Raw genomic sequence first — 25,107 nt, forward strand, 5'->3', positions numbered from 1 at the left:
CAAGGTCATACAGCAGGCAAGTGGCAGGGCCAGGTTTAGAACACAGTTCCGCTGACTCTCTGGCTCGTGCTGTTTCTGCTAGGCACCACTGCCTCTCGTGAAAAAGTTAAGGGGAAATGACAAAGGGTTGGGCCTGGATGGTGGCTGTAAATGGAGGGGCAGATCTAGGAAATATCATAGAGAAAACAGTGTCAGGATGGACAGCCAGACTAAATGTCACTGATGAAAGGCAGAAGTTACAGAGTTTCTGAGCAGGGAGGGTAGAGAAGCAGCGTTTCTTACTGGAAAGAGCACGGGCTTGGGAGTCAAAGGTCGTGGGTTCTAACCACGGCTCTGCCATTTATCAGCTGTGTGACTTTGGGCAAGTCATTTAAATACCCTGTGCCTCAATTACCTCGTCTGTAAAATGGGGATTAAGACTGAGCCCCAGGTGGGACAACCTGATTACCTTGTATCTACGCCAGCACTTCGAACAGTGCTTGGCACATACTAAGTGCTTAACAAATACCATCATTATTATTATTATTACTATTATAAGTGCTCTACACATAGTAAACACACAATAAATATGATTGATTACTGGGGGGAAGATAAGGAAAGAGGGAGTTAAAAAAAGAGCAAGAGGGAGAGGGATTAAAAGAGGAAGACAAATAGAGGTAGAGGGAGAAGGAAAGGTAAAGGTTAAAGGGTATGACAGAAGAAGCAGTGTGGCTTAAGTGGATAGAGAACAGGCCTGGAGTTAAAAGCACCTGGGTTCTAATCCCGGCTCTGCCACATGCCTGCTGTGTGACCTTGGTCAAGTCACTTCACTTCTCTGTGCCTGTTACCTCATCTGTAAAATGGGGATGAGTGTTAGCACCATGTGGGAAAGGGACTGTGTCTGACCTGATTAACTTGTACCTACCCTAGTGCTTAGAACAGTGCTTGGCACATAGTAAGTGCTTAAAAATATTATAATAATAATTATTATTATTATAAGAAAGGAGGAGGAAGATGATAAATTTAGAAAAAGCGGCATAGAAGGGTTTTTCCAATTCTCCAATTTGCCAGGCTTTTCATTTTATTAAATTTAAATCCGAGATTTTTTAAGTTGAGATGAGGGCCTGCTACCCATATACATATACTTAGTGGAAAGAACGCAAGCCTGGGAGTCAGAGGACCTGGGTTCTAATCCAAGCTCTATCACTTGCCTGCTGTTTGACCTTGGACAAGTCACTTAACTTCTCCATGCCTCCGTTTGCTCTGTTAAATGGGGATTCAGTAACCTGTTTTCCCTCCCATTTTAGATTGGAAGCCCCAAGTAGGATTGGACAGTCTCCAGTCTAGTTAATTGTATATACCCCAGCACTTAGGACAGTGCTTGGCACATAGTAAGTGCGTAATAAGTGCCACAATTATTATTATTAGGTAGCAATACCTACCAATGAGCCTATTACTGTGGAAGAAATGGGAGTGAGTAATTCAGGCTTTATCCCAGCAAGAAGCCTCTCAGTACTGGTGGAATCTGCTCTTTCTGCCTTCCTTGGGGCATTTTCTACTGAAAGAGGATACATTTCTACACTTTTCTCCAGTAGCCAGGAGGTCAGTCAGTCCGTCAGTCAATCGTATTTATTGAGTGCTTACTGCAGAGCACTGTACTAAGCCCTTGGGAGAGTATAATGTAACAAGACACATTCCCTGCCCACAATGAGCTTATAGTCTAGAGGAGGAGATATCTGCATGGCAAGAGAAAAGCATAGGAGAGTAAACCTCACGCATGCAGCTCCATTGCATTTGGAGTTCTGTTCGTGATTATATATTGTCTTATGTTTTGGAATAAAAAAAAAAATCAGTTCAAAACTACAGTGTGGCACTATGCTTGCAACGACCAGGTTACCAAGTATGGTCCCTGTGGCTTTGCCTGAATGGTAATGTAGGTCTCTCAGAACATTTTGCCATTCTCTAAGTGCTGCTTTTAAAGTCCTGCTATTCCCACTGCATCGGCTTTTCAATCGGCGGTTCTGACTCACACGACACTTAGTTTTTATAACTCCTTTGTTGTGAGCATTTCACCTGGCCGTCTGCACTGTCGGTGCCTTTCCATTTTTTCTCCTCTCCAATTCATAGGGGCTGTTGCAGTGTTAAATGAGTAATGAGGCAATGATGCAGCATCAGAGAAAGAGTGGTCTATGAATGTCTATGGATTTAAAAACTATATGTTCTTCAGACAGGTCAAACTGATGATGGATTTAGGATCTTGATTCCTCTCCAGTGATCAAAGGCACTGATTTGCTTGGTCCCAGATGGAGGAGTGTGTGCGCATAAATCAACAAAATATCCTTCTGTAGAGATGGAGCCTTCACGAATTGGCTATGGAGCTTCACAGGATAAGTTGGAGAAGAAACCTCTTTTCAGTTCACCAGTAATAACACCAACCCTGGGCCCAGTGCCTAAAATAAATCAAGATATGTACCTTGAGAGAAAGAGGTTAGTGGATGTAAAAGAAATCGAATATGTTCTGCTTTTCCGTTCTACTCCATTTTATGGTCTTCATGGGTGGGTGGGTAACGCTGTGGTGTTTTGCAATAGGAGGATGTTCGTACTTTACTAGGTGATTGACAAAGAAAGGAGTAAAAGAAGATGGATAAGTCCAGAAGGGAGAAAAGGTGGGAGTGGCTACTTCTATGGACCAATTTGCAGAAATTGCATCTGTAAATTTGGGGCAAGTTAGAAAGAGTGGGATTATGTCAACGGGGAGAGTCAAAAAGCATCCAGTCCTCCTCCATCAATCAATCGTATTTATTGAGCGCTTACTCTGTGTAGAGCACTGTACTAACTGCTTGGGAGAATGCAATACAGCAGGGTTGGTAGACGTGTTCCCTGCCACAGGGAGTTTACAGTCTGGAGGGGGAGACAGACATTAATATAAAGTATGGATATATGCATAGATGCAGTGGGGTTGAGGATGGGAGTATATCAAGCTCTTCGCAGTTGGCTGAATAACAGGGTGCTAAGGAGCCAGCGAGTGCTTTGCTAGTGTAGTTTTACATAAATACGGGTGCAGTTTTCCTACAAAATGGAGTAAACAGTGTGACCTAGTGGATAGAACATGTTCCCTGCCCACCAGGAGCTTACAGTTTAAAGGGAAGAGATGACCCCATATTTGTGTACTATACCACTGAGTTTTCTCTGAATTTGGAGGCAGAAATAATTCAAGCCCAACTGGAGGACAAATAATGACAATAGTGGTATTTAAGTGTTAACTATGTGCCAAACACCTTACTGAGCTCAGTCCTTATCCAACCTTGGCTTCACTGACTCTTGTCTTTTCCTAGTTTTCCTCATCTCTCTGGCAGTTCATTCTCAGTCTCCTTTGTGGGCTCCTCCTCTGCTTCCCACCCCCTAACTGTGGGGGTTGTTCAAGGTTCAGTTCTGGGTCCCCTTCTAGTCTCCATCAACACCCACTCCCTTGGAGAACTCATTTTCTCCCATGGCTTCAACTACCACCTCTATGCTGATGATAACCAAATCTACATCTCCAGCACTGACCTCTCTCCAGTCTTGCAACTCCTCCTGACTTCAAGACAATCCTACCTTGATGTCCTCCCATAATCTCAAATTTAACGTGTACAAAACAGAGTTCCTTATCTTTCCACCCAAACCCTCTCCTCCCCGTGACTTTCCCATCACTATGGATGGCACCACCATCCTTCCTGTCTCACAAGCCCGTAAACTTGGCATTATCTTTGACTCCTCTCTGTCATTCAATGCACATATTCAATCCATCACCAAATCCTGGCGATCCCACCTTCACAACACTGCTAAAATCCTTTCCTCTCCATCCAAACTGCTACCACTGCTCTTTGGAGAAGCAGCGTGGCTCAGTGGAAAGAGCAAGGGCTTTGGAGTCAGAGGTCATGGGTTCAAACCCCGGCTGCGCCACTTGTCAGCTGTGTGACTTGGCAAGTCACTTAACTCTGTGCCTCAGTTACCTCATCTGTAAAATGGGGATTAATACTGTGAGTCCCATGTGGGACAACATGATTACCGTGTATCCTTCCCACCGCTTAGAACAGTGCTTTGCACATAGTAAGCGCTTAATAAATGCCATTATTATTATTATTACCATGTTAATACAAACACTCCTCCTACCCCGCCTAGATTACTGCATCAACCTCCTTGCTGACCTCCCAACCTCCTGCCTCTTCCCACTCCAGTTCATACTTCACTCTGCTGCCCAGATCATTTTTCTACAAAATCTTTCAGGTCATGTCACCCTCCCCTGCCCCCTAAAAAATTCCAGTGATTGCCCATCCACCTCCGCACCAAACAAAAACTCCTCAGCATTGCCTTCAAAGCAGTCCATCACCTTGCCCCCTCTTACCTCATCTCAGTTCTCTCCTTCTACAACTCAGAAAGCACACTTTGCTCCTCTAGTGCTAACCTTCTCACTGTGTTTCGATTTTGCCCGTCTCGCCCGTGTCCTGTCTCTGGCCTGGAACATTCTCCCTCCTCAAATCTGACAGACAATCACTCTCCCCCGCTTCAAAGCCTTTCCAGACTAAGACTCACTTTTCCTCATCTCCCACTCCCTTCTGCATTGTCCTGACTTGCTCCATTTGCTCTTCCCCTCTCCCATCCCCACAGCACTTATGTACGTATCTGTAATTTTATTTATTTGTATTGATGTCTTCCTCCTCGCCTCTAGACTCTAAGCTCGTTATGGGCAGGGACTGCTACTGTTTATTGTTGTACTGTACTTTCCCAAGCACTTAGTATAGTGCTCTGCACACAGTAAGTGCTTAATAAATATGACTGAATGAATGAATGAATACAAGATCATCAGGTTGGTCACATTCCCTGTCCCACATGGGGCTCATAGTCTAATGAGGGACAGAGAATGGGTATTGAGTCCCAATTTTACAAATGACAAAACTGAGGCCCAGATAGGTTTAGTGGCTTGCCCAAGGTAACACAGCAGAGAAGTAGCAGAGCCAGGATTATAACCCAGGCCATCTGATTCCCCAGCCCATGTTCTTTCCACGAGGGATTGCAGATTCCCAAATCCATGTGACCTATTATTTTTGTTTTTATCATTATTTTTAGGCAAATTTTATTGAGGTTTATTGCACCAATGAAAACAGTTCTAAATAAATGAAAAAAATAGTATGACCAATACAGGTAAATAGTAAAATGTATTTTGTTGAATAGTAAGGTGGTATTATTCTAAAATTGTAATTTGCTACATTACAAATTCCTTGAGGTTAGGAATCTTGTCTACTATTGATCAAACAATCAGTGGTATTTATTGAGTGCTTACTTTGTGCACAGCACTGTACTAAGCACTTGGGAGAGTACAATACAATGGCATTAGTAGATGTGATCCCTGCCCACAAGGAGCTTACATCCAGAAGAGCAAATCAATGGTACTCTTCCAAGTTGATTGACAGTATAGATTAACCCTTAAACAGAATTCTGTGTAATTTGCTGCACAACTACATTAAAACATATCATGGCCAACACAATACCAATTCCCAAAGTAAATCTTGATTTGACTATGAAGTTCGCTGGTTGAGCCAAGCGAACAGCTTTAAACTTAATTTTCATAGTTAATATGTATATGGAACAGCATTTTAAAATACTTATAACTGATTTTATGTCATGCCCCGATTGTGTTACAGATTTTCCCTATATTCCATTTTAGTAAGTCAAATTTTTAAAGTCACCTATTTGGTAACATTAATTGGAAAAGAATTAACTTTGGCAAAGGAATCACTTCACTATAGAGGTTCCTCGCCTGCCTGCTTTTTGTTGAGGGTATCTTTTGAGGCTTCTAAAAAAAACTTTCTGCCATAATTAACTTTGTGTACATACATATACACATGATTATATATATATATATATATATATATATATATATATATATATATATAAATGTGTGTATATATACACCTTAACTAAAAAAAAATCTAAATCTCAGTTGGTGGGATGCAGAACATTGAAGAGGAGCAAGGGACTATTTACCATTCCTTGATCTCTAAGTGCCAGTACTTTATCATGCTACTTTTCATTCTGACATATTTTTACCAGCACTATTAAAAAAAAAGGCCAATTAAATTTAGCATTTCTATTTCAATGTTTTCCTGCACGAACAATTAGGGAGCATATGCATGGTCACATTAAAAAACATTCTATAAATACACTACTATACTACATCTTCACTTCACCTGGCTTTCTTTTCACCAGGAACAAAATAATTTTGGTTACAGGATCTCAATTAGACTTTCAAAATACCATGAGGGGCAGTTGTTCACCATGCTAAAAAAAATAACATGTTCAAGCATACCCAAAACAGAACTGGGCATTCAAACAGTTCATCTACATTCCCATTTTGTAAGTTTTTGCACTACATCCTCCTCCCTGATCTCCCTGCCTTTTGTCTCTCCCCACTCCAGTCCTTACTTAATAATAATAATAATGGCATTTATTAGGCGCTATGTGTAAAGCACTGTTCTAAGTGCTGGGGAGGTTACAAGGTGATCAGGTTGTCCCATGGGGGGCTCACAGTCTTCATCCCCATTTTACAGATGAGGGAACTGAGGCCCAGAGAAGTTAAGTGACTTGTCCAAAGTCACACAGCTGACAGTTGGTGGAACCGGGATTTGAACCCATGACCTCTTCCTCCAAAGCCCGTGCTCTTTCCATTGAACCATGCTGCTTCTACTTACTTTCATTCATTCATTCATTCAATCGTACTTACTGAGCGCTTACTGTGTGCAGAGCACTGTACTAAGCACTTGGGAAGTACAAGTTGGCAACATATAGAGACGGTCCCTACCCAACAGCGGGCTCACAGTCTAGACGGGGGAGACAGACAACAAAACAAAACATATTAACAAAATAAAATAAATAGAATAAATATGTACAAGTAAAATAGAGTAATAAATATGTACAAACATATATACATATATACAGGTGCTGTGGGGAGGGGAAGGAGGTAAGGTAATTCCCTCCCCAGGTATAAAGTAATGTAAGATTACCAGTTCCAGTGTACATAGTGCTTGGGGTGCACTAGACCCCTATCAGTCAATTCTATTAAGCATTCAGAAACAAAATGGGTTGGCAAGCAAAAATTCTGCTGCCCGGATCATTTTTCTGCAAAAACATTCAGTCCATGTTTCCCCACTCCTCAGGACCCTCCAGTGGTTGCCCATCCACCTCCACATCCAACAGAAACTCCTTTCCATTGCCTTTAAAGCACTCAACCACCTTTGTCCCCTCTTGCCTCACCTCACCTACTCCCTGTACATCAATCTCATCTATTTTGCTGCCAACCCCTTTCCCACATCTTGCCTCTAGCCTGGAACTCCCTCCCCTATCAAATCCACAGACAATAAATCTCCCCGTCTTCAAAGCCTTATCCCCATCCTCAAAGCCTTATATAAATCCCATCTCTTCCCAGAGGCCTTCCCCAACTAAGCCCTCATCTCCCTTACTCTCTCTCCCTTCTGCTTCACCCTTACACTTGGATTTTAATCCTTCATTCACCCCACCCTCAGCCCCACAGCATTTATATTCATATGCATAATTGATTTTAATGACCCTAGAATGTAAGTGCCTTCTGGGCAGGGGACATATCTCCCAAATCTGTTATATTGTACTTTCCCAAGTATTTAATACAGTTCTCTGCACACAGTAAGTGTTCTATAAATATAAGAGATTAATCGAGAGCAATCAGACAACATCATCAATCGTATTTATTGAGCGCTTACTATGTGCAGAGCACTGTACTAAGCGCTTGGGAAGTACAAATTGGCCACATATAGAGACAGTCCCTACCCAACAGTGGGCTCACAGTCTAAAAGACATCAGACATTTTTTAGACACATCCATGCACCTACGCCATGACTTTATCCCATGATTTCATTTCATTCTATTAAATCATTTTCTTCCATATATTAAATATATACTGTATATATATATATTCATTCATTCAATCGTATTTATTGAGCACTTACTGTGTGCAGAGCACTGTACTAAGCACTTGGGAAGTACAAGTTGGCAACATATAGAGACGGTCCCTACCCAACAACGGGCTCACAGTCTAGAGCGGGGAGACAGACAACAAAACAAAACATGTGGACAGGTGTCAAGTCATCGGAATAAATAGAAGTAAAGCTAGATGCACATCATTAACAAAACAAATAGAATAGTAAATATGTACAAGTAAAATAGAGTAATAAATCTGTACAAACATATATACAGGTGCTGTGTAGTATATATACATGTGTAGTATATATACATGTAGTATTGAGAAAAATCAAAGATCACCCTTCAAGTGTCTTCCCACCACAGAACTCAAAATGTGTAAAGAAGTCAAAATTCATACCCGAAACAGAACTGGGCATTCAAACAGTTCATCTACATTCCCATTTTGTAGGTTTTCCACTGGAGTGCATCAGCCTCCTCCCTGATCTCCCTGCCGTTTGTCTCTCCCCACTCCCCACTCAAATAACTTTTCTATGGAAGCAGGATGGCATAGTGGATAGAGTATGGGCCTGGGAATCAGGAGGTCATGAGTTCTAATCGCGGCTCTGTCGCTCATCTACCGTGTGACTTTGGACAAGACATTTCTCTTCTCTGGGCCTCAATTCCCTCATCTGTAAAATGGGGATTGAGACTGTGAGCCCCACATGGGAAAGGGACTATGTCCAACCCGATTTGCTTTTTAACCATCCCACTTAGTATATAGTGCCTGGCACACAGTAAGTGCTTAACAAATGCCATTATTATTAGCATTACTGTCTTTGTGCAGAGTGATAAAGTTGGAAAGGTCAGAAGTGGCTTTGAAAAGAAAGAAGGAATTGTGTGTGAAGTGTAAACAAGGGATGAAAGAGCTGGAAAATAAAGCAGAAAATTTAGAGGCGCTCACTATACCACTAGCTTCTCTCCCCTCCATACCCAAGATAAACAGTTCCTTGCTCTTTCTCAATATGCTACATCCCTGTGCACCACCTTGCTCATTGCACACTCAGTGCTGCAACAAGGAACATGGTCTGCAGGGATGTGCAAGCGATTATCACTATATCTAAGTTTCGGGACTGAAACTTGGCCATTACTCTTGACAGGAGAGCCCACCATTGCCATCACTCATTTATGTAAAAACACCTAAGAATTAAATTCCTTTGTCTCTTCCCTTGATAGCATGTTCCAGTGTTTCTCAACTCCTATAAACAGAAACTTTTTGTAAGCCTCTAACAAGTTCCTCCCATTGAGAGTTACATCTATTTCCTCTTGCTTGCCTTCAGTGGACACAAAGAGCACCTGGTGTCTACAGTATGTGAGGAAACCTGATGGCAGGTAAAATACTTTTACAGATTCCACCAGCACTTTAACATTAATAATGGCATCTAACTCAGGCAACTGGGGGATTTTCTCCTTTTCAATGGCCAGTCCACCTGATAGGGTAGACAAACATTAGGTTTAGTTCATGGAAACAAGATATTTTTGCCATGAGATTGTGTCCTCAGCTTCCATATCTGTCAAATTGATTCCCAGGGAAGTAACATACATTCTGACAGAACCAAAGTCAACATGGGAAGTTTTTTTTTTAGAATCAATCAATCAATCAATCACATTTATTGAGCGCTTACTGTGTGCAGAGCACTGTATTAAGCGCTTGGGAAGTACAAGCTGGCAACATATAGAGACAGTCCCTACCCAACAGTGGGCTCACAGTCTAGAAGGGGGAGACAGAGAACAAAACCAAACATATTAACAAAATAAAATAAATAGAATAGATATGTAAAGACCGTAAGCTACTCGTAGGCAGGGAATGCGTTTTCCAATTCTGTTGTGTCGAACCCTCCCAAGTGCTCAGCAGTGGTCTGCATTCAGTAAGTGCTCAATAAATATGATTGACTGATTGATGACATAAGACGGCCACTTCGAGGGCCTCTAAAATTTGGGGAGTTTTTTCAAAGGTGCTGGCTCAGTGGAAAGAGCACGGGCTTTGGAGTCAGAGGTCATGGGTTCAAATCCCGGCTCTGCCACTTGTCAGTTGTGTGACTTTGGGCAAGTCACTTAACCTCTCTGTGCCTCAGTTACCTCATCTGTAAAAATGGGGATTAAGACTGTGAGCCCCTCGTGGGACAACCTGATCACCTTGTAACCTCCCCAGTGCTTAGAACAGTGCCTTGCACACAGTAAGCGCTTAACAAATGCCATCATCATTATTATTATTACCACTAACTTCTCCTTCCTCGAGGTCTTTAAAGGCTTCAGTGAGAATTGTCCACTTCCTCTGCGATCCCAAGTCTTCACTCTATCCATTAAAGAAGTGCTACTCAAAATAGTTGCATTTCAGCTAGGAATGGAGTCTGTGATGGCCAAACAAGATGTTCACTGAGTGTCCATTTTCTGCTGATAGTATTTCAACAAAGCTTCATCGTTATAATCATCATCAGTCAATAAGAAAATCAAATAAAATAATGCTCATTCATGAAGGGCAAAGACACTTCATTAAACTTCTGCTTTTACGAATACATAAACTGGGCTCTGATTAGCAGAAGCAAACAATAGGCCTATTTGAAAAATCAATCATGATGTGTCAGCTCAATAATAGTACGGTGAACAACTGTCATTCAATTGTGCCAACATCCAACTGATAAAGTGATTAAACTCTTGTCAGTCATCTAATAACAGAAGAAACAAAGTCGTAATGATAGAATTTTTTCTTTGGATCAATACCACTTTAGAAAGCACAGCACGTCATCTTTGTGTCTCAGTTTTTTCCCATGCTCAATTGTATGGTATAGTGATTTAAAGGAACCACATCTCTATCAGATTCTCAATTAGGGCGGGGGATTTAGACATCTGCATTGCGTGAATTTTTTCACATGCGTGGTTAGTCATGACATCTAAGATGCATCACTTAAGTTTTAAAAGGGATACAGAACTTTTGGAGCAGACCCAAACTGAAAGCATTAAATTGGAAATACCTGGTACCTCCAAAAACTGAATTTCATTTGCTAGCTTCCCTTAGTTAATGAATCAATAAATCAATCAATGACATTTAGTGAGTGCTTATAGTGTGCAGAACTTTGTACTACGACCTTGGGTGGACATAATACCATGGGAAGCAGCGTGGCTTAGTGGAAAGAGCACGGGCCTGGGGTTCAGAGGTCGTGGGTTCATTCATTCATTCAATCATATTTATTGAGCGCTTACTGTGTGCAGAGCACTGTACTAAGCACTTGGGAAGTCCAAGTTGGCAACATATAGAGACGGTCCCTACCCAACAGCGGGCTCACAGTCTAGAAGGGGGGTTCTAATCCTGGCTCTGCCACTTGTCAGCTGTGTGACTTTGGGCAAGTCACTTAACTTCTCTGTGCCTCAGTTACCTCATCTGTAAAATGGGGACTATGACTGTGAGCCCCACGTGGGACAACCTGATTACCTTGTATCCAACCCAGCGCTTAGAACAGTGCTGGGCACACAGTAAGCGCTTAATAAATACCATCATCATTAGGTAGACACAATCCCAATTTTTTTTGCTGATAATAAATCGATGGTATTCATTGACTTCTTACTGTGTGCAGAGCACTATACTATGCTCTTGGAAAAGTACAATACACTGAATGGACTGAAATGAAGCAAATTATGCTTCCTTGAATGCATCACGACATATGATGATTGGAGAAGCAGCGTGGGTCAGTGGAAAGAGCCCGGCCTTTGGAGTCAGAGGTCATGGGTTCAAATCCCGGCTCCGCCAACTGTCAGCTGTGTGACTTTGGGCAAGTCACTTAACTTCTCTGTGCCTCAGTGACCTCATCTGTCAAATGGGGATTAAAACTGTAAGCCCCCCCGTGGGACAACCTGATCACCTTATAATCTCCCCAGTGCTTAGAACAGTGCTTTGCACATAGTAAGTGCTAAATAAATACCATTATTATTATTATTATTATTATTATTATTATATGTTCCATCACCCTGAAAATGCTCCACAGAATTTTCTTCCAGAAATGCTCAGCTTTCAACCAATCTGTATACCCCAGCAGAGATGGCGTAGTGGATACAGCACTGGTCTGTGAATCAGAAGGTCATGGGTTCTAATCCTGGCTCTGCCACTTGTCTGCTGTGTGACCTGGGGCAAGTCACTTAACTTCTCTGGGACTCAGTTCCCTCATCTGTAAAATGGGGATTAAGACTGTGAGCCCCATGTGGGACAGAGACTGTGTCCAACCCAATTTGCTTGTATCCACCCAAGCGCTTAGTACAGTGCCTGGCACATAGTAAGTGCTTAACAAATACCATAATTATTATTGTTATTATTAACAACCCAAAACTGAACAGACACTCCCCCTACACTTTAACTTTCATTGTACTAAGTGCTTGGGAGAGTAGATGTGATTCCTCCCTTTCCAGGTTGTGACTTTAGACTGTGAGCTCCTTGTGGGCAGGGAAAGTGTTTGATGTTACACTGTACTCGCCCAAGTGCTTAGTACAGTGCTTTGCATCATCATCATGATTGCATTTATTAAGTGCTTACTATGTGCAAAGCACTGTTCTAAGCGCTGGGGAGGTTACAAGGTGATCAGGTTGTCCCACGGGGGGCTCACAGTCTTAATCCCCATTTTACAGATGAGGTAACTGAGGCACGGAGAAGTTAAGTGACTTGTCCAAAGTCACACAGCTGACAATTGGCGGAGCTGGGATTTGAACCCATGACCTCTGACTCCAAAGTCCGTGCTCTTTCCACTGAGCCAGGGTGCTTGAGTGCCACAGTAAGCGCTCAATAAATACAATTAATAATAGTAATAATAATAGGTTGCAAGCTCCTTGGGGGCAGGGATTGCATCTCTCTTCCAAACACTAGTACGGTGCTCTCCCCACAGTAAGTGCCCAATAAATGTTACTAATTGGTAAAGAGCCTTCGAGGAGTTTAAAATTTTGCATGAGGAGAAAGACACTAAAACAACAGCAACGGAAACGACAGAGTTTAAAGATCTGTATATAAATGTTACAGGGTTGGAGGCCACTACCCAAGTGCTTCGGTGATGCAGAAGTGCTGAAGTAGCAGTAGTGGGGACATAGGGCTGGGAGATGGGCGATTAATCAGGGAAGGCCTCCCAGAGGAGATGTGATTTCAGAGAGCCTTGAATAATAATAATAATAATAATAATAATGTTGGCATTTGTTAAGCGCTTACTACGTGCAAAGCACTGTTCTAAGCGCTTGGGGGATACAAAGTGATCAGGTTGTCCCACGTGGGGCTCACAGTCTTAATCCCCATTTTTACAGATGAGGTAACTGAGGCTCAGAGAAGCTAAGTGACTTGCCCAAGGTCACACAGCAGACAGGTGGTGGAGCCGGGATTCGAACCCATGAAGATGGAGAGAGCAGTGATCTGCTAGATGTGATGGGGGAGAGAGTTCGATACAGGTCTCGATACAGCAAGAGGTCTGTGGTGGGAAAGACAAGAAAAGCCCAGTGAACACACCGGCTTGAGAGGAATGAAGTGTTCCGGCTGGGGTGTAGCAGCAGAGAAGTGAGATTAATTAGCGGGGAAAGAGCGGAGTGCCCCCATTATTTATTACTATAAATATTGATGTTCAAGGATATGTCAAAATTAGAATCAATCAATCAATCGTATTTACTGAGCGCTTACTGTGTGCAGAGCACTGTACTAAGAGCTTGGGAAGTAGAAGTGACAAACGAATGCTTCCTAATGCCAAGTATACACAGGACAGTGAAGGGAAAGGCTGATAATTTTCTGGTGAATTCAGACAGTGTAGCCACACAATCTGGATATTTAAGTTCAATAAATCATGCAGTTGATTCAGATAAGTTTATTTCCAAAAGTTCTGCATAACCGCTGCTCTGAACTGTGGGCAGAGAAACCGTCTCCTGCTTCTATTCTACCTTCTCAAGGACTTAGGACAGGGAATGCAGGGCACTCAATAAATACAATTAACACTACTAAGAAAACACGAACACATTTGGCACACAAATTCCTGAAAAAGCGATTCAGATGGTTAAATAATCCTTCCTTCCATTGGTATGGAAAGTGCTAATCTATTATTCATTCAATGGTCAGCTGTTATTCCTATATCGTTTTTAAAACTGGAACAGTAATAGAGGTCTCGGTAATACGAAAAACAAAATCAGATGTTGAAAATATTTTTAGTAAACGTGGAATATTAAAAATATGGGTTTTAGAGTGTCTATAATTGAAACCTATGGAGTCACATGAGCATATTTTTGACATTTCATGAATGTGTTCAATTTCTAAGACAACTAGCAAGTTAAGGGAAAAAAGACATTTTCAATGTTAATGATACACAGCCATACACGTATGCGGGGGCATATTCACACTTTCATCACAATAAGCTTGTAACCTAAATACATATTTCCAGGATAAATTACTGACACCCCCTTGACCTCTACAGGGAGTTTAGTCGCTGCTACAAAATTTAATATACAATGAAAAAGGTACATGAGAATAATTTAGACCTTCTAATAAACTGCTTTTTATGAGGACCCTCGTTTTAAAATTTAACCTTTGAACTTTAAAGCAGGTTTTATTCCCCTAAAGAATTCAGATTTATAGTTAGGAAATCAAAAAGCATAAAACACATGCCAGACAGAAGAATAATGGATGGCTCCTATTAAAGCCAAAGCAGTGAATGGTGCTGACTGGTAAGACAACTGAGCCTTGGACTCTACAATAAAAGGGCTTTCTGTAGCTAAAAATGGCACAAAATGTAATAGTCACAATGCTTGAGAGGCTACAGTTGAATTGTTAGAGCTGCAGGTAGGTTAGAAACTTTAAGTGTGATAATAGTACGTTTCTTGGTCTTAAGAGTACCTGACAAAGGGGTCAAATCCAGGGCAAATGACCTAGTGAAAGGAAGAAGCCCAGAAGTCCAGGGTAAACTAGCTTATCTGAGCCACTTCAAACTGCTTCCGAAGCATGAACCATGTTGGGCTATTACAGGGCACGATGCCTAGAGACTGGTTCCATAATGAAAGGGAGGATAAATATAGAAGATAAATCAAAATGATTAGCTTTTGAATGACTGGAGTTAGCATTTCCATTTTGCCCCAAGAGTATCTCCTGATTTTCATTATTTGATTTTATAGAACCATATCATAACACAAAACTATAGCACTGTATTGTCTGTGCCTGTGGGAGACAGACATCAATGGTAATCCACAAATAATCCAAACCTCCGGTTTCATCCAAGTGCTTCCATCGCCTCTCCCACCTGGCTTTTCACTTGAACTATTAATGAGTAGCAAATGTGACTGATAAGACTTTCGTCTTTTCTCTCTTTTTCCATGCGTAATGAAGCAACGTGGCCTTGTGGAAAGACCACGGATCGAGGAGCCAAGAGACGTGGGTTCCAATCCCAGCTCTGCCACTTGTCGGCTGGGTGACATTGGGCAAGTCACTTAAACTTCTCAACGCCTCAGTTTCCTCATCTGTAAAATGGGAATTCAATTCTTGTTCTCCCTCCCTCTCAGACTGTGTGAGTAAGGAATCCTATTTGACTTCATTTTCTTGAATCCACCCTAGGGCTTACAACAGGGTTTAGTAACAAATATTATTATTACTATTATTACTGTTATTATTATTTTTCCAAAATAGAGTGACATGGTCGAGAGGGGGACAATATTCCACAAGGCAGATAATTTGATCATGTCATCCACCAGTCATCCTCATGTTTAAATGTATTTATTTGTCTACCTTTGCTTTTATCATTTGCATCTATGCTCTTAATTCTGGTTCCTCATTTATTTGTATTCCTTCAGTGGCAGAGCACTATACTTAAGCACTTGGGAGAGTACACTAGAAATAGAGGTTATGATATCTGTCCTCAAGAAATTTATATGCAACGAGAGGCAGATACTAATTAAGTTATTTATAGGAAGAGAAAGACTGGAAAGACGGGTACGGGATTAAATTTTAGACAGCAGGGTACATAAATCAGTTTATACACAGCTGTGAATTTATATATGCCTGGGTAATAGTTTAGATGACATGATGGGGGAGAAGAAAACTAATCAGGCAATGTCTGCTGAAGACTGGAAAGGTTGTGGCGGTTTAGGCTGTCTATGGTTGAGAAGAGTCCAAGGACTATTTCCTCTCAGCAATAACTGCCATTTTTACTGTTGTTGTTTTTGATGGATTTCATCCGTTGATCTTTTCCTGTTTGTTTGCGCTCCCATCTGTAGCCCTCTTGTGAGCTCCCTGGGGGCCAAAGACCTTGCTTGAATCAATGTCTATGATTCTCCCAAGTTTTCAGTACAGAACCTGGGACAGAGGAGGCCTACAATAATCAATCAATGATAGTTTTTGAGCACTTACCGTGTGCAGAGCACTGTACTTAGTGCTTGGGAGAGTACAATATAACAGAGGTGGTAGACACATTCCCAGCCCATAATGAGTTTAAAGTCTAGAGGCTTATGGGTCAGTGCACTAGGAACTATCTTTAAGGTACAGACAGTGTGAAAGAAGGTGTCACTCATGCAATATTTTCAGCTACATCTGCATGCATGGATAGGATCTCACTGAAAGTAGAAGGAGGCCGAATTGGGGGTCAGGCAGATAGATTTCAATGAATCCATAGATAGTAGGTATTCTCAGTGGACCACTCCAGACCATGGAATTGATGGCATGGGTTATATTAAGAATCTCTTAAGGTCTTAAACATATCACTATCATAATTCTAAATCTTCTTGTTCTGCTTTAGTGACAAATTCTGTGACAAAAATAGCACTTTAGGACCTAGCCAGTTTGGGTTTGAGCTCTTATATCAGCTCCAATGAGAATAATTTACTATTATACTGAAGATCAAAGACTTCCATTGATAAATGTTTTTGGTTTTGCAATCAAAATCTTCTGAACCTGATTAAAATTTAATTGATCTAAATTTTTGCAATTTATTTATCCAAACAGTCATCCATCAACATTTTATTGCTAAGACACAAAACTTTGCCTATTAAAGCAACCTTCTTAATTAAAAATCAGTCAACCCAATCTTGTATTTGCCTATCTAACAAAACTCCAGCTTTCACCCAGATTTATTCCCCTCAATTTTTGGCCAAGACAAAATGATTATTCAATTATAAAAGCAATGAATATTTTAAAGATCGGCAAATGGAAGTAATAATTTCCTGAAATGATGATGATGATGATGATTTGAAGGAATAGAAGGAGGAAAAAGAAAAGGAAGCAGAGGAAAATTATTATTATTCACTCTTCTGTTTCCCATGCAAGTTGGAAAATGTCTGCTTAGAGATGTGCATCAGACTATATGTCAGCCAGTAGACTCATTTAATGCCACAGAGGTATGTATATGTGCATGTGTGTACATACACATTTTGGGAGAGAATCACCTCAAGCCTTCAGGTTTCTTTAAAACCCCAATAAAACGCCCATCGTCCAGAACATTCAAATGATCTAGCTGTTCTACAATCATTCAATGATATTTATTGAGCGCTTACTGTGTGTAGAGCAGTGTACTAAGAGCTTGGGAGAGTACAATACACCAGAATTGGTAGACACACTCACTGCCCACCAAGCGCTTACAGTCTAGAGGGGGAGACAGACACTAAAATAAATTAGGGATATGTACATAAGTGCTTTAAGGCTGAGGGAGAAGGGAATATCAAATGCTTAAAGGGTACCGATCCAAGTTCATCAGTGACGCAGAAAGAAAAATGAATTGGTCTAACCCATTGACAGAGTGAAGAGAACTTCTCCCAGCTGAAGCTTTCCTGCTCCTGAGCTCCTGAACTCAATGCCTGCCCACTGCTGCTGGACACATCTCTCCAATCTCTACTCTACAGCTCTACTAGGTCCTTTAGCTGTCTCAATACCCACCTTTCCCCGCCACCACCACCACCCCCACCATACATAGAAATGCTCTCTAATAAATCAGTAATCTTCCAGATCTGGATCCATCTCAAGGTCAACAACACAATCCTCATGCATACCCCCAAAATGTCTCCGTACACCATCTAGGATGAACCCTCTGCATGAACTTCATGTAGTGTTGGGCATATAGGGGAGATGAATTATTCTCCCTGAGATGAATTATTCTCCCTCCACATAAATCCCTGGAGAGGTTTGTCTACAGATTTACCTCAGCCTTATTCTCCCTGAGAGAGGAGGGAGAGTTGTATTCATTATTGTGATGGTTGTTCTTCTTATTGATTTTCATTTCTCAAACTAATCTGATCAGGGCACATGATAAAATATGAAAACTGGCCAAATATAGTGTAATAACCTGTGGTCAAGATAAAAATCCTGGTCAGGTTTCCAAAATGGTTGTCATGTGAACTGAAGACAGTGTATAATGAATCCTAGTTCCTGAGGATATGCAAACAAAGAGACCCAAGCCACAGAGATGATAATTAACCCTAATTTCTGGACTATAAACTCATTGTGGGTAGGGAATGTGCCTCCCAAGTGCTCAGTACACTGCTCTGTGCATAGTAAGTACTCAATAAATACCACTGATTGATCGATTTGATATGCAGTTTCCATAACAGTTTTGGTACCTCTGTCAACCTTACCTACTGTACATCTACTAAGCATAGGCCCAGGGAACAGTCTGCTAAACTGCATCGTTTTGTCAAACTGCAAAAAAAAGTTCGACTAGTTTGCTGACCAGAATTCAAAGGTGTGAGAGTTTTGCCCAGTCTCAGTACAACTAATACTTTCATTAGATTTTGGATACCATTATTCATTATCATTATTATTATCAATAATGATAATAACTACCCTCCAAACAATTTTGGTGCTTCTAATGATAACGTCATGAATTCATTAACTTGTTTTATTGTCCCAGCTGCACAGCAACCATGGCAGTATAGCCATGTTTAATATACTCATTGGCTTCCAGATACTATTATGATGATGATGATGATGATGATGATGATGCTGAGGATGATTATATCAGTTACATTTGCAAAGAGCTCCATACAAGCATTTCTATTATTAATCCTCACCGACTGGTGAAAATGATCCCCATTTTACACCTAAGGGAAGTCAGGAGGTGGGGGAAAAAATATCTGTTGAGGAGTTTAGCGAAAGTCAGCATGGAATGCAAATCAGAATGTCTAGTCTACATGCCACTGCTCACCTGGGAAGCCACCCAATCAAACCCCCCTCATAGGCAAGGACTTCGGCCTCCTAAGGCAGTTAGGTAACTTGATTTTGTTAAATGATTTGATTATACCAAAGCAATTTGGAGGTACTTAGCTGTGAATTATAACAGTTCTAAGCTTTAGCATGATGGATAGCATTAGTCCTTGATTTGGATGATCTAGGCTGTTGCAAAACAGCTGAACTTCTTTGAAGGAGGCCCAAAACAATATTTATGAAGCAATCACCTTGACATGCTGAAATGTGAAGTTATTAGATTATTCTCCAGGAAGCTGTTCATTATGATCCACGGTAAGAGTGCATCTTTTTCCGACAAGGAAAAAAAGCAGCCACAGGTTTGGGAGGAAGAAAATGGGTAATATGCCATTTACTGCTCTGGGATAAGTAGTTTACCTACCCACAGTTATTTATCATTAAACGTCAATATTGCAGCCGAGTTGCCTATAAATTGGGGATTTGCATCTTAACATTTATAGCAGAAACACAGTTATTAATTATTCTCATTAAGGAACCTGAAACATATTAAATTAGAATTGCAAGCACATATTTATGCACAATTAAGGTACACAACATTATGCCCTAGGAAATGTTAATGATATAACAAACTAACCAAGAAATGATATACCTAACATTAGATGCAATAGCTTGTCAATAAACATAATTACTATTATGAACAAAGTTGATAATGGAATAAACCAGATGTATCTTATATTATGCATAATACTATACTATTATATATATATGTATATAATAGTATAGTATTATACATTATATATATATATATATATATACACACACACATATAACTACTACTTAACCATGTACTTTATACATGTCAGATAATGCTTGGAATATGCTTAGGTGGCTTTCACAATCAGAACCCTTTTCCTCCTATTACTGGTCCCCAAAGGCTGTTTATAGCTAATCTCAGCAAAATTTCAGAAATAATGTAATCCTGGAAACCACATATTAGTATTTCTTAAAAAATTCATTTCTCAAATAAATCAGTTCTCCTATAACACAGGAATTATGTTATTGAAGAATGGAGATTAGGAAAACTCACCCTATACATATTCCCGCCATGACTGGTTGTGGCATGCACGTATAAAACTATTTTTCCGACACTGTATCATATTCTGTACAGACTCAGGTTGTCAGAAGAATATTCTGCAATTCCACTTCTGCATCCTGTCTAGAACAGTGCTTAGCACATAGTAAGCGCTTAATAAATGCCAATTATTATTATTATTATTACTTGGAAATGCATCCAAATGGCAAACTAGGTTAAATATTGGCTACTGGGTATATTTGATATTGAGCCTCCTGGGAGAATTTTATTAATGAGAAATGAGACAGTTCAACCAGATTTATATCTGTAGTTAACTTCTACAAGAATCTCTCATTTTTATGCCAGATATACACCTCCATACAAAACCACGCTTTATAAATTGCAGTTAATCTACAGTTCCCACAAGACCCTATGTTATAAAGGGCACATCTGCTGTAGCTTCTTTTGGCCTCTATTGATTGATTTCCTATTTCCAAGTATCATTTTCTTTCAAATCCTCTCAAAGCTTTAAAACTCCTGTTTTCCATAAAAACATATTGACCGCTGTCATTGCTTAATGGTTTCAGAATGTATTCTTCTCAGCTACTGGGTATTTTTCCTCCCTCTCTATTCATAATCATTTTGCACTTCTAAATATGCATTCAAAGTCTCGCAGTACCAATAAAAATAGAACAGTTTAACGTCCCCTCAGATTTTACAGTTTACCCTATAAATCAAGATATTTTTATAATTGAGGATAGCTGCTGAGCAAAGGATGTCTAACTAAAGAAAGAAACAACCTTAAAGTTTCTCAGCATGATGATATCGGCATGCAGATTACCATGAAATAAAATTGCTACTTACAAGCAAACTGAAGTTTGACTTCTCTGCTAACAATTGTTCCAAACGAGTTTGTTGCGACGCACTGGTATGTTCCAGAATCTTGGGTTTTATTGGGATTATTGATCAACAAGCTGCCTTCCACTATATCATAGCGGAAATCCATACCAGTGTCGACATCTGTTCCATTGAACTTCCACCTGTAGTATAAAAATTCCAGGAGATAAATCTTTGTTCCATTACTAAATAGTTCTGCACTGTCTAAAACATGTAGAAAGCACAAGGGGACCATGAAATGTTCTTTCTTCTGCTATTTTGTGCTTTTATCCAGGGTGAAAATAAACACTGTACTATTTAATGTTTGTGACTAAAAAATTTACCAAACAGCAGGATCCACAGAGTAAACAAAGGTAATTAATTATCTTAACAGGGAAAGTAGATTTAGCTTCAAATCTTGTTACTCTTCCAGATGAAAAGGGAGTAGCCCCAACCAGAGACTCTAAATACTGATTTTGAAGTTTGGATAATCACAGTTTAGTTAACTGCAACTTTTGGGTTCTCTTGGTTTTTGTTTTTTTAATGGCCTCGGTTGCAGGGAATTTAGAACTACTCAGACCTGGATCACAATGATATTTTTACCATATTCCTTAGAAAGCCTAGTGCAATTTCAGCAACAGAATTAATCGCTGCTAGAAACCAAAATAGAGGTGAAACTTCTTTGCAGAAATTCACTTTAACCCCTTCGGCCTTAAATGATTATATGACCATCTATGGCATTAGACGCTCAAAAGACTTGGCAATAATGCTTTGAGGCAGAGCTTATGTGATCGTGATATAACTCCAAGGTTGGGTTTGCATGGGTTATGAGATTTTAGGCAGAGCGATTTTTCAGGATTCAAATTCAATTTAGTTCCCAAACTGTATGGAAGAAACCTGACATTAGACATCAGCCTTTTTTATTCCCAAACCTTTACACTGAGAAGCAGCATGGCTCAGTGGACAGAGCACGGGCTTGGGAGTCAGAGGTCATGGGTTCTAATCCCCACTCCACCACCTGCCAGCTGTGTGACTTTGGGCAAGTTACTAAACTTCTCTGTGCCTCAGTTACCTCATCTGTAAAATGGGGATTAAGATAGTGAGCCCCACATGGGACAACTCTACCCCAATGCTTAGAACAGTGCTTGGCACATAGTAAGTGCTCAACGAATACCATCGTTATCATTATTATCCAAACCCACTATAACCCTGAGGTGCCTCAGGGCAGTCCCCAGTGTTCAGGCAGACTGGCAATGAGATGAAGGGGACAGACAAAATAATAATTATTATTATTATAATCATTATTATTATATTTGTTAAGCACTTACTATGGGCCAGGAACTGTACTAAGCACTGGGGTGGCTACAAGCAAATTGGGCTGGACATAGTCCCTGTCTCGCAGAGGGCTCACAGTCTCAATCCCCATTTTACATATGAGGTAACTGAGGCACAGATAGGTCAAGTGACTTGCCCAAGACTACCAAGCAGACAGGTGGTAGAGCCAGGATTAGAACCCATGACCTTCTGACGCCCAGGCCCGTGTTTTGTCCACTATGCCAGCACCAGAACTCTGAAGCAGCAGCAACCAACTGGACAGATTCCCGGTAGCCTGAACAGAAAAGTCACGCAAGGATGCATCCAGGCCTTGAAACCTAAAGTGCAACAAAAATACTTGTACCCAAACACCCTGGTGCCAGTCAGCTAGGAGTCAATATTGTTCGGGCCATTAAGAAACATTTTTCACTCTGGATATAGGTTGGCCATACACACACATCACCAATAGCTTCAGGCTTCAGAATGTTCAATTTAGAAATGTGGGAGACTGAAATCCCAATATATTTTCCAGTTGGTAGCTGAAGTCTGATTGAAAGGGGTTGGAAGTTGTAAAACACACTTGATATTGTTCAGAACAGATAGTCTTCCTCTCTGCATTCTAATGCAAGACAGAGGCATCAGGCATGAAAGGAGTAAGTATTATTTTCCTGCAGCTGTAAGTATTTGGGCATAGATCTTCAGCCGCTGTGGCTAGCTGACTAGACACATTCTTCTGAAACTGCTGAGAATGTTTTTACAATAGTTCTCATTTCAAATAAGAGGGGAACAATGCAACATGACAAATCTGCCTACCAAAAAAAAGGGAAAAAAAAAAAAGAAATGGCAAAACAATGTAAACAGAATTTGGAGACCGGTGCGTGGGAATGGACAAGTGAAAACTATTTTTTAAAAAAGATATGGGAAATAGAGAGCTCCTTGAGCGGACACTTCGGGAAGATCCAAAGGCAAACTCTAAATCAGTGACAGGGGCCACAAGAGGCAAGTACATGACTGTGGCTAATGGCCCGACGTGGACTGGAGCCACATGTGAAAGTTTGGCGAATATCTCACTGTCAGTAGGAACATCTTCAAAAATGAAGAGCAGATATAAATATAGCTGATACATATACATCCATATCAAAACTAGCTTTTGGGACATTCCCAAGTGCTTAATAGAGTGTTCTGCACACAGTAAGCACTCAATGAATATCACTGATTGATGAACTGATTCAAGAAAAGTAGTATTTCGGACAGTGAACGTGTCTGCCAACTCTGTTGCATTGTATTCTCACAAGTGCTTAGTACAGTGCTCTGCATATAGTAATTGTTTAATAAATATGATTGATAAAATATAATTCATAGATAATATTTTTATGACAGTCTTCTAAAAGAAGGAAAAAAGACAACCACTTGTCTCCTGGCTGTCTCCTGGCCTGACTGCTCATGTTTAATTTAGAAAACTATCTATTGGCTTCACTTCACGTTTCTTCAAACTTTTCTCTATCCTGGAAATCTTACTGGGAAAGGAAATGCTGCCCCAAAGGAAAAGAGTGAAAAGTTTCAGTGGGGTATGGCAGACTCCTGAAATTTCTCCCCTGTGCAACTGACAAACCTCCTCAACAAGAGGCTTTGATAAGGCAAAGATAATCCCCATTTGGATTTGGCAAGACTCTTCTCAATCCCCATGCTAATAATAATAATGATGATGATGGCATTTGTTAAGCACTTACTATGTGCAAAGCACTGTTCTAAGCACTGTGGAGGATACAAGGTGATCACATTGTCCCACTTGGGGCTCACAGTCAATCCCCATTTTACAGATGAGGTAACTGAGGCTCAGAGAAGCTAAGTGACTTGCCCAAGGTCACACAGCAGTCATGTGGGGGAGCCAGGATTAGAACCCATGACCTCTGACTCCCAAGCCCAGGCTCTTTCCACTGAGCCACGCTGCTTCCCTAATCTTCCCTCAGGATTTTCTTCTCCTACTCTCTCCTTCTCAAGAGGAAGGCTTGGTGTCAGGAAGGAAGAAAATGGGGCATACCTAGAAATAGACAAGATGGAGGTTCCTCTCATAACCTCTCAGGAGGGAGTTCTTCATAAAAGGACAATGTGTCTCTCTCTGGGCTGGGGACACCATTTTAACTCTCCACCTAAAGGGTACTGACATCGGTAGAAGATGCTGTATTGGAAATTAAATACAATTCATCCCATGGGGAACCCATTGAGACAAAGTGGTGAGTGACGGTGCAGCAAGATGACACAGTTCTAGACTGTGAGCCCGTTGTTGGGTAGGGATTGTCTCTGTTGCCGAATTGTACTTTCCAGGTGCTTAGTACAGTGCTCTGCACACAGTAAGCGCTCAACAAATCCGACTGAATGAATGAATGACACCCTCACTGGACCCATTAACACTGAGGTGGACTGTACTGAGAAAACACTCATCTGGGAGATTGGCTGAGTCATTTCACATAGCCTATTTGTTGGAAGAATATTTTTTTTTATGGTATTTGTTAAGTGCTTTCCAGGTGCCAGGCACTGTACTAAGCTCTGGGGTAGATACCAATTAATCAGGTTGAACACAGTCAATGTCCCACATGGGGCTCACTGTCTTAATCCCCATTTTACAGATGAAGTAACTGAGGAACGGAGAAGTGGAGTGACTCACCCAAGGTCACACAGCAAACATGTGGCAGAGCCAGGATTAGGACCCAGG

At 40.8% G+C, this 25,107-nt stretch overlaps 1 protein-coding gene across 1 annotated transcript in view; it reads right to left on the minus strand.

The window, feature by feature from the left end:
- Positions 1-25,107, minus strand: part of CNTN4 (contactin 4) — a 910,670-nt gene that overhangs the window by 288,846 nt on the left and 596,717 nt on the right. The window contains exon 5 of the mRNA XM_038772663.1: positions 21,069-21,244. Coding sequence (XP_038628591.1) covers positions 21,069-21,244 — 176 coding nt within the window. The remainder of the gene's footprint in view (positions 1-21,068; positions 21,245-25,107) is intronic.

Source organism: Tachyglossus aculeatus, chromosome X1, assembly GCF_015852505.1.
Source record: "Tachyglossus aculeatus isolate mTacAcu1 chromosome X1, mTacAcu1.pri, whole genome shotgun sequence".
In the NCBI taxonomy this organism is placed as follows: domain Eukaryota; kingdom Metazoa; phylum Chordata; class Mammalia; order Monotremata; family Tachyglossidae; genus Tachyglossus; species Tachyglossus aculeatus.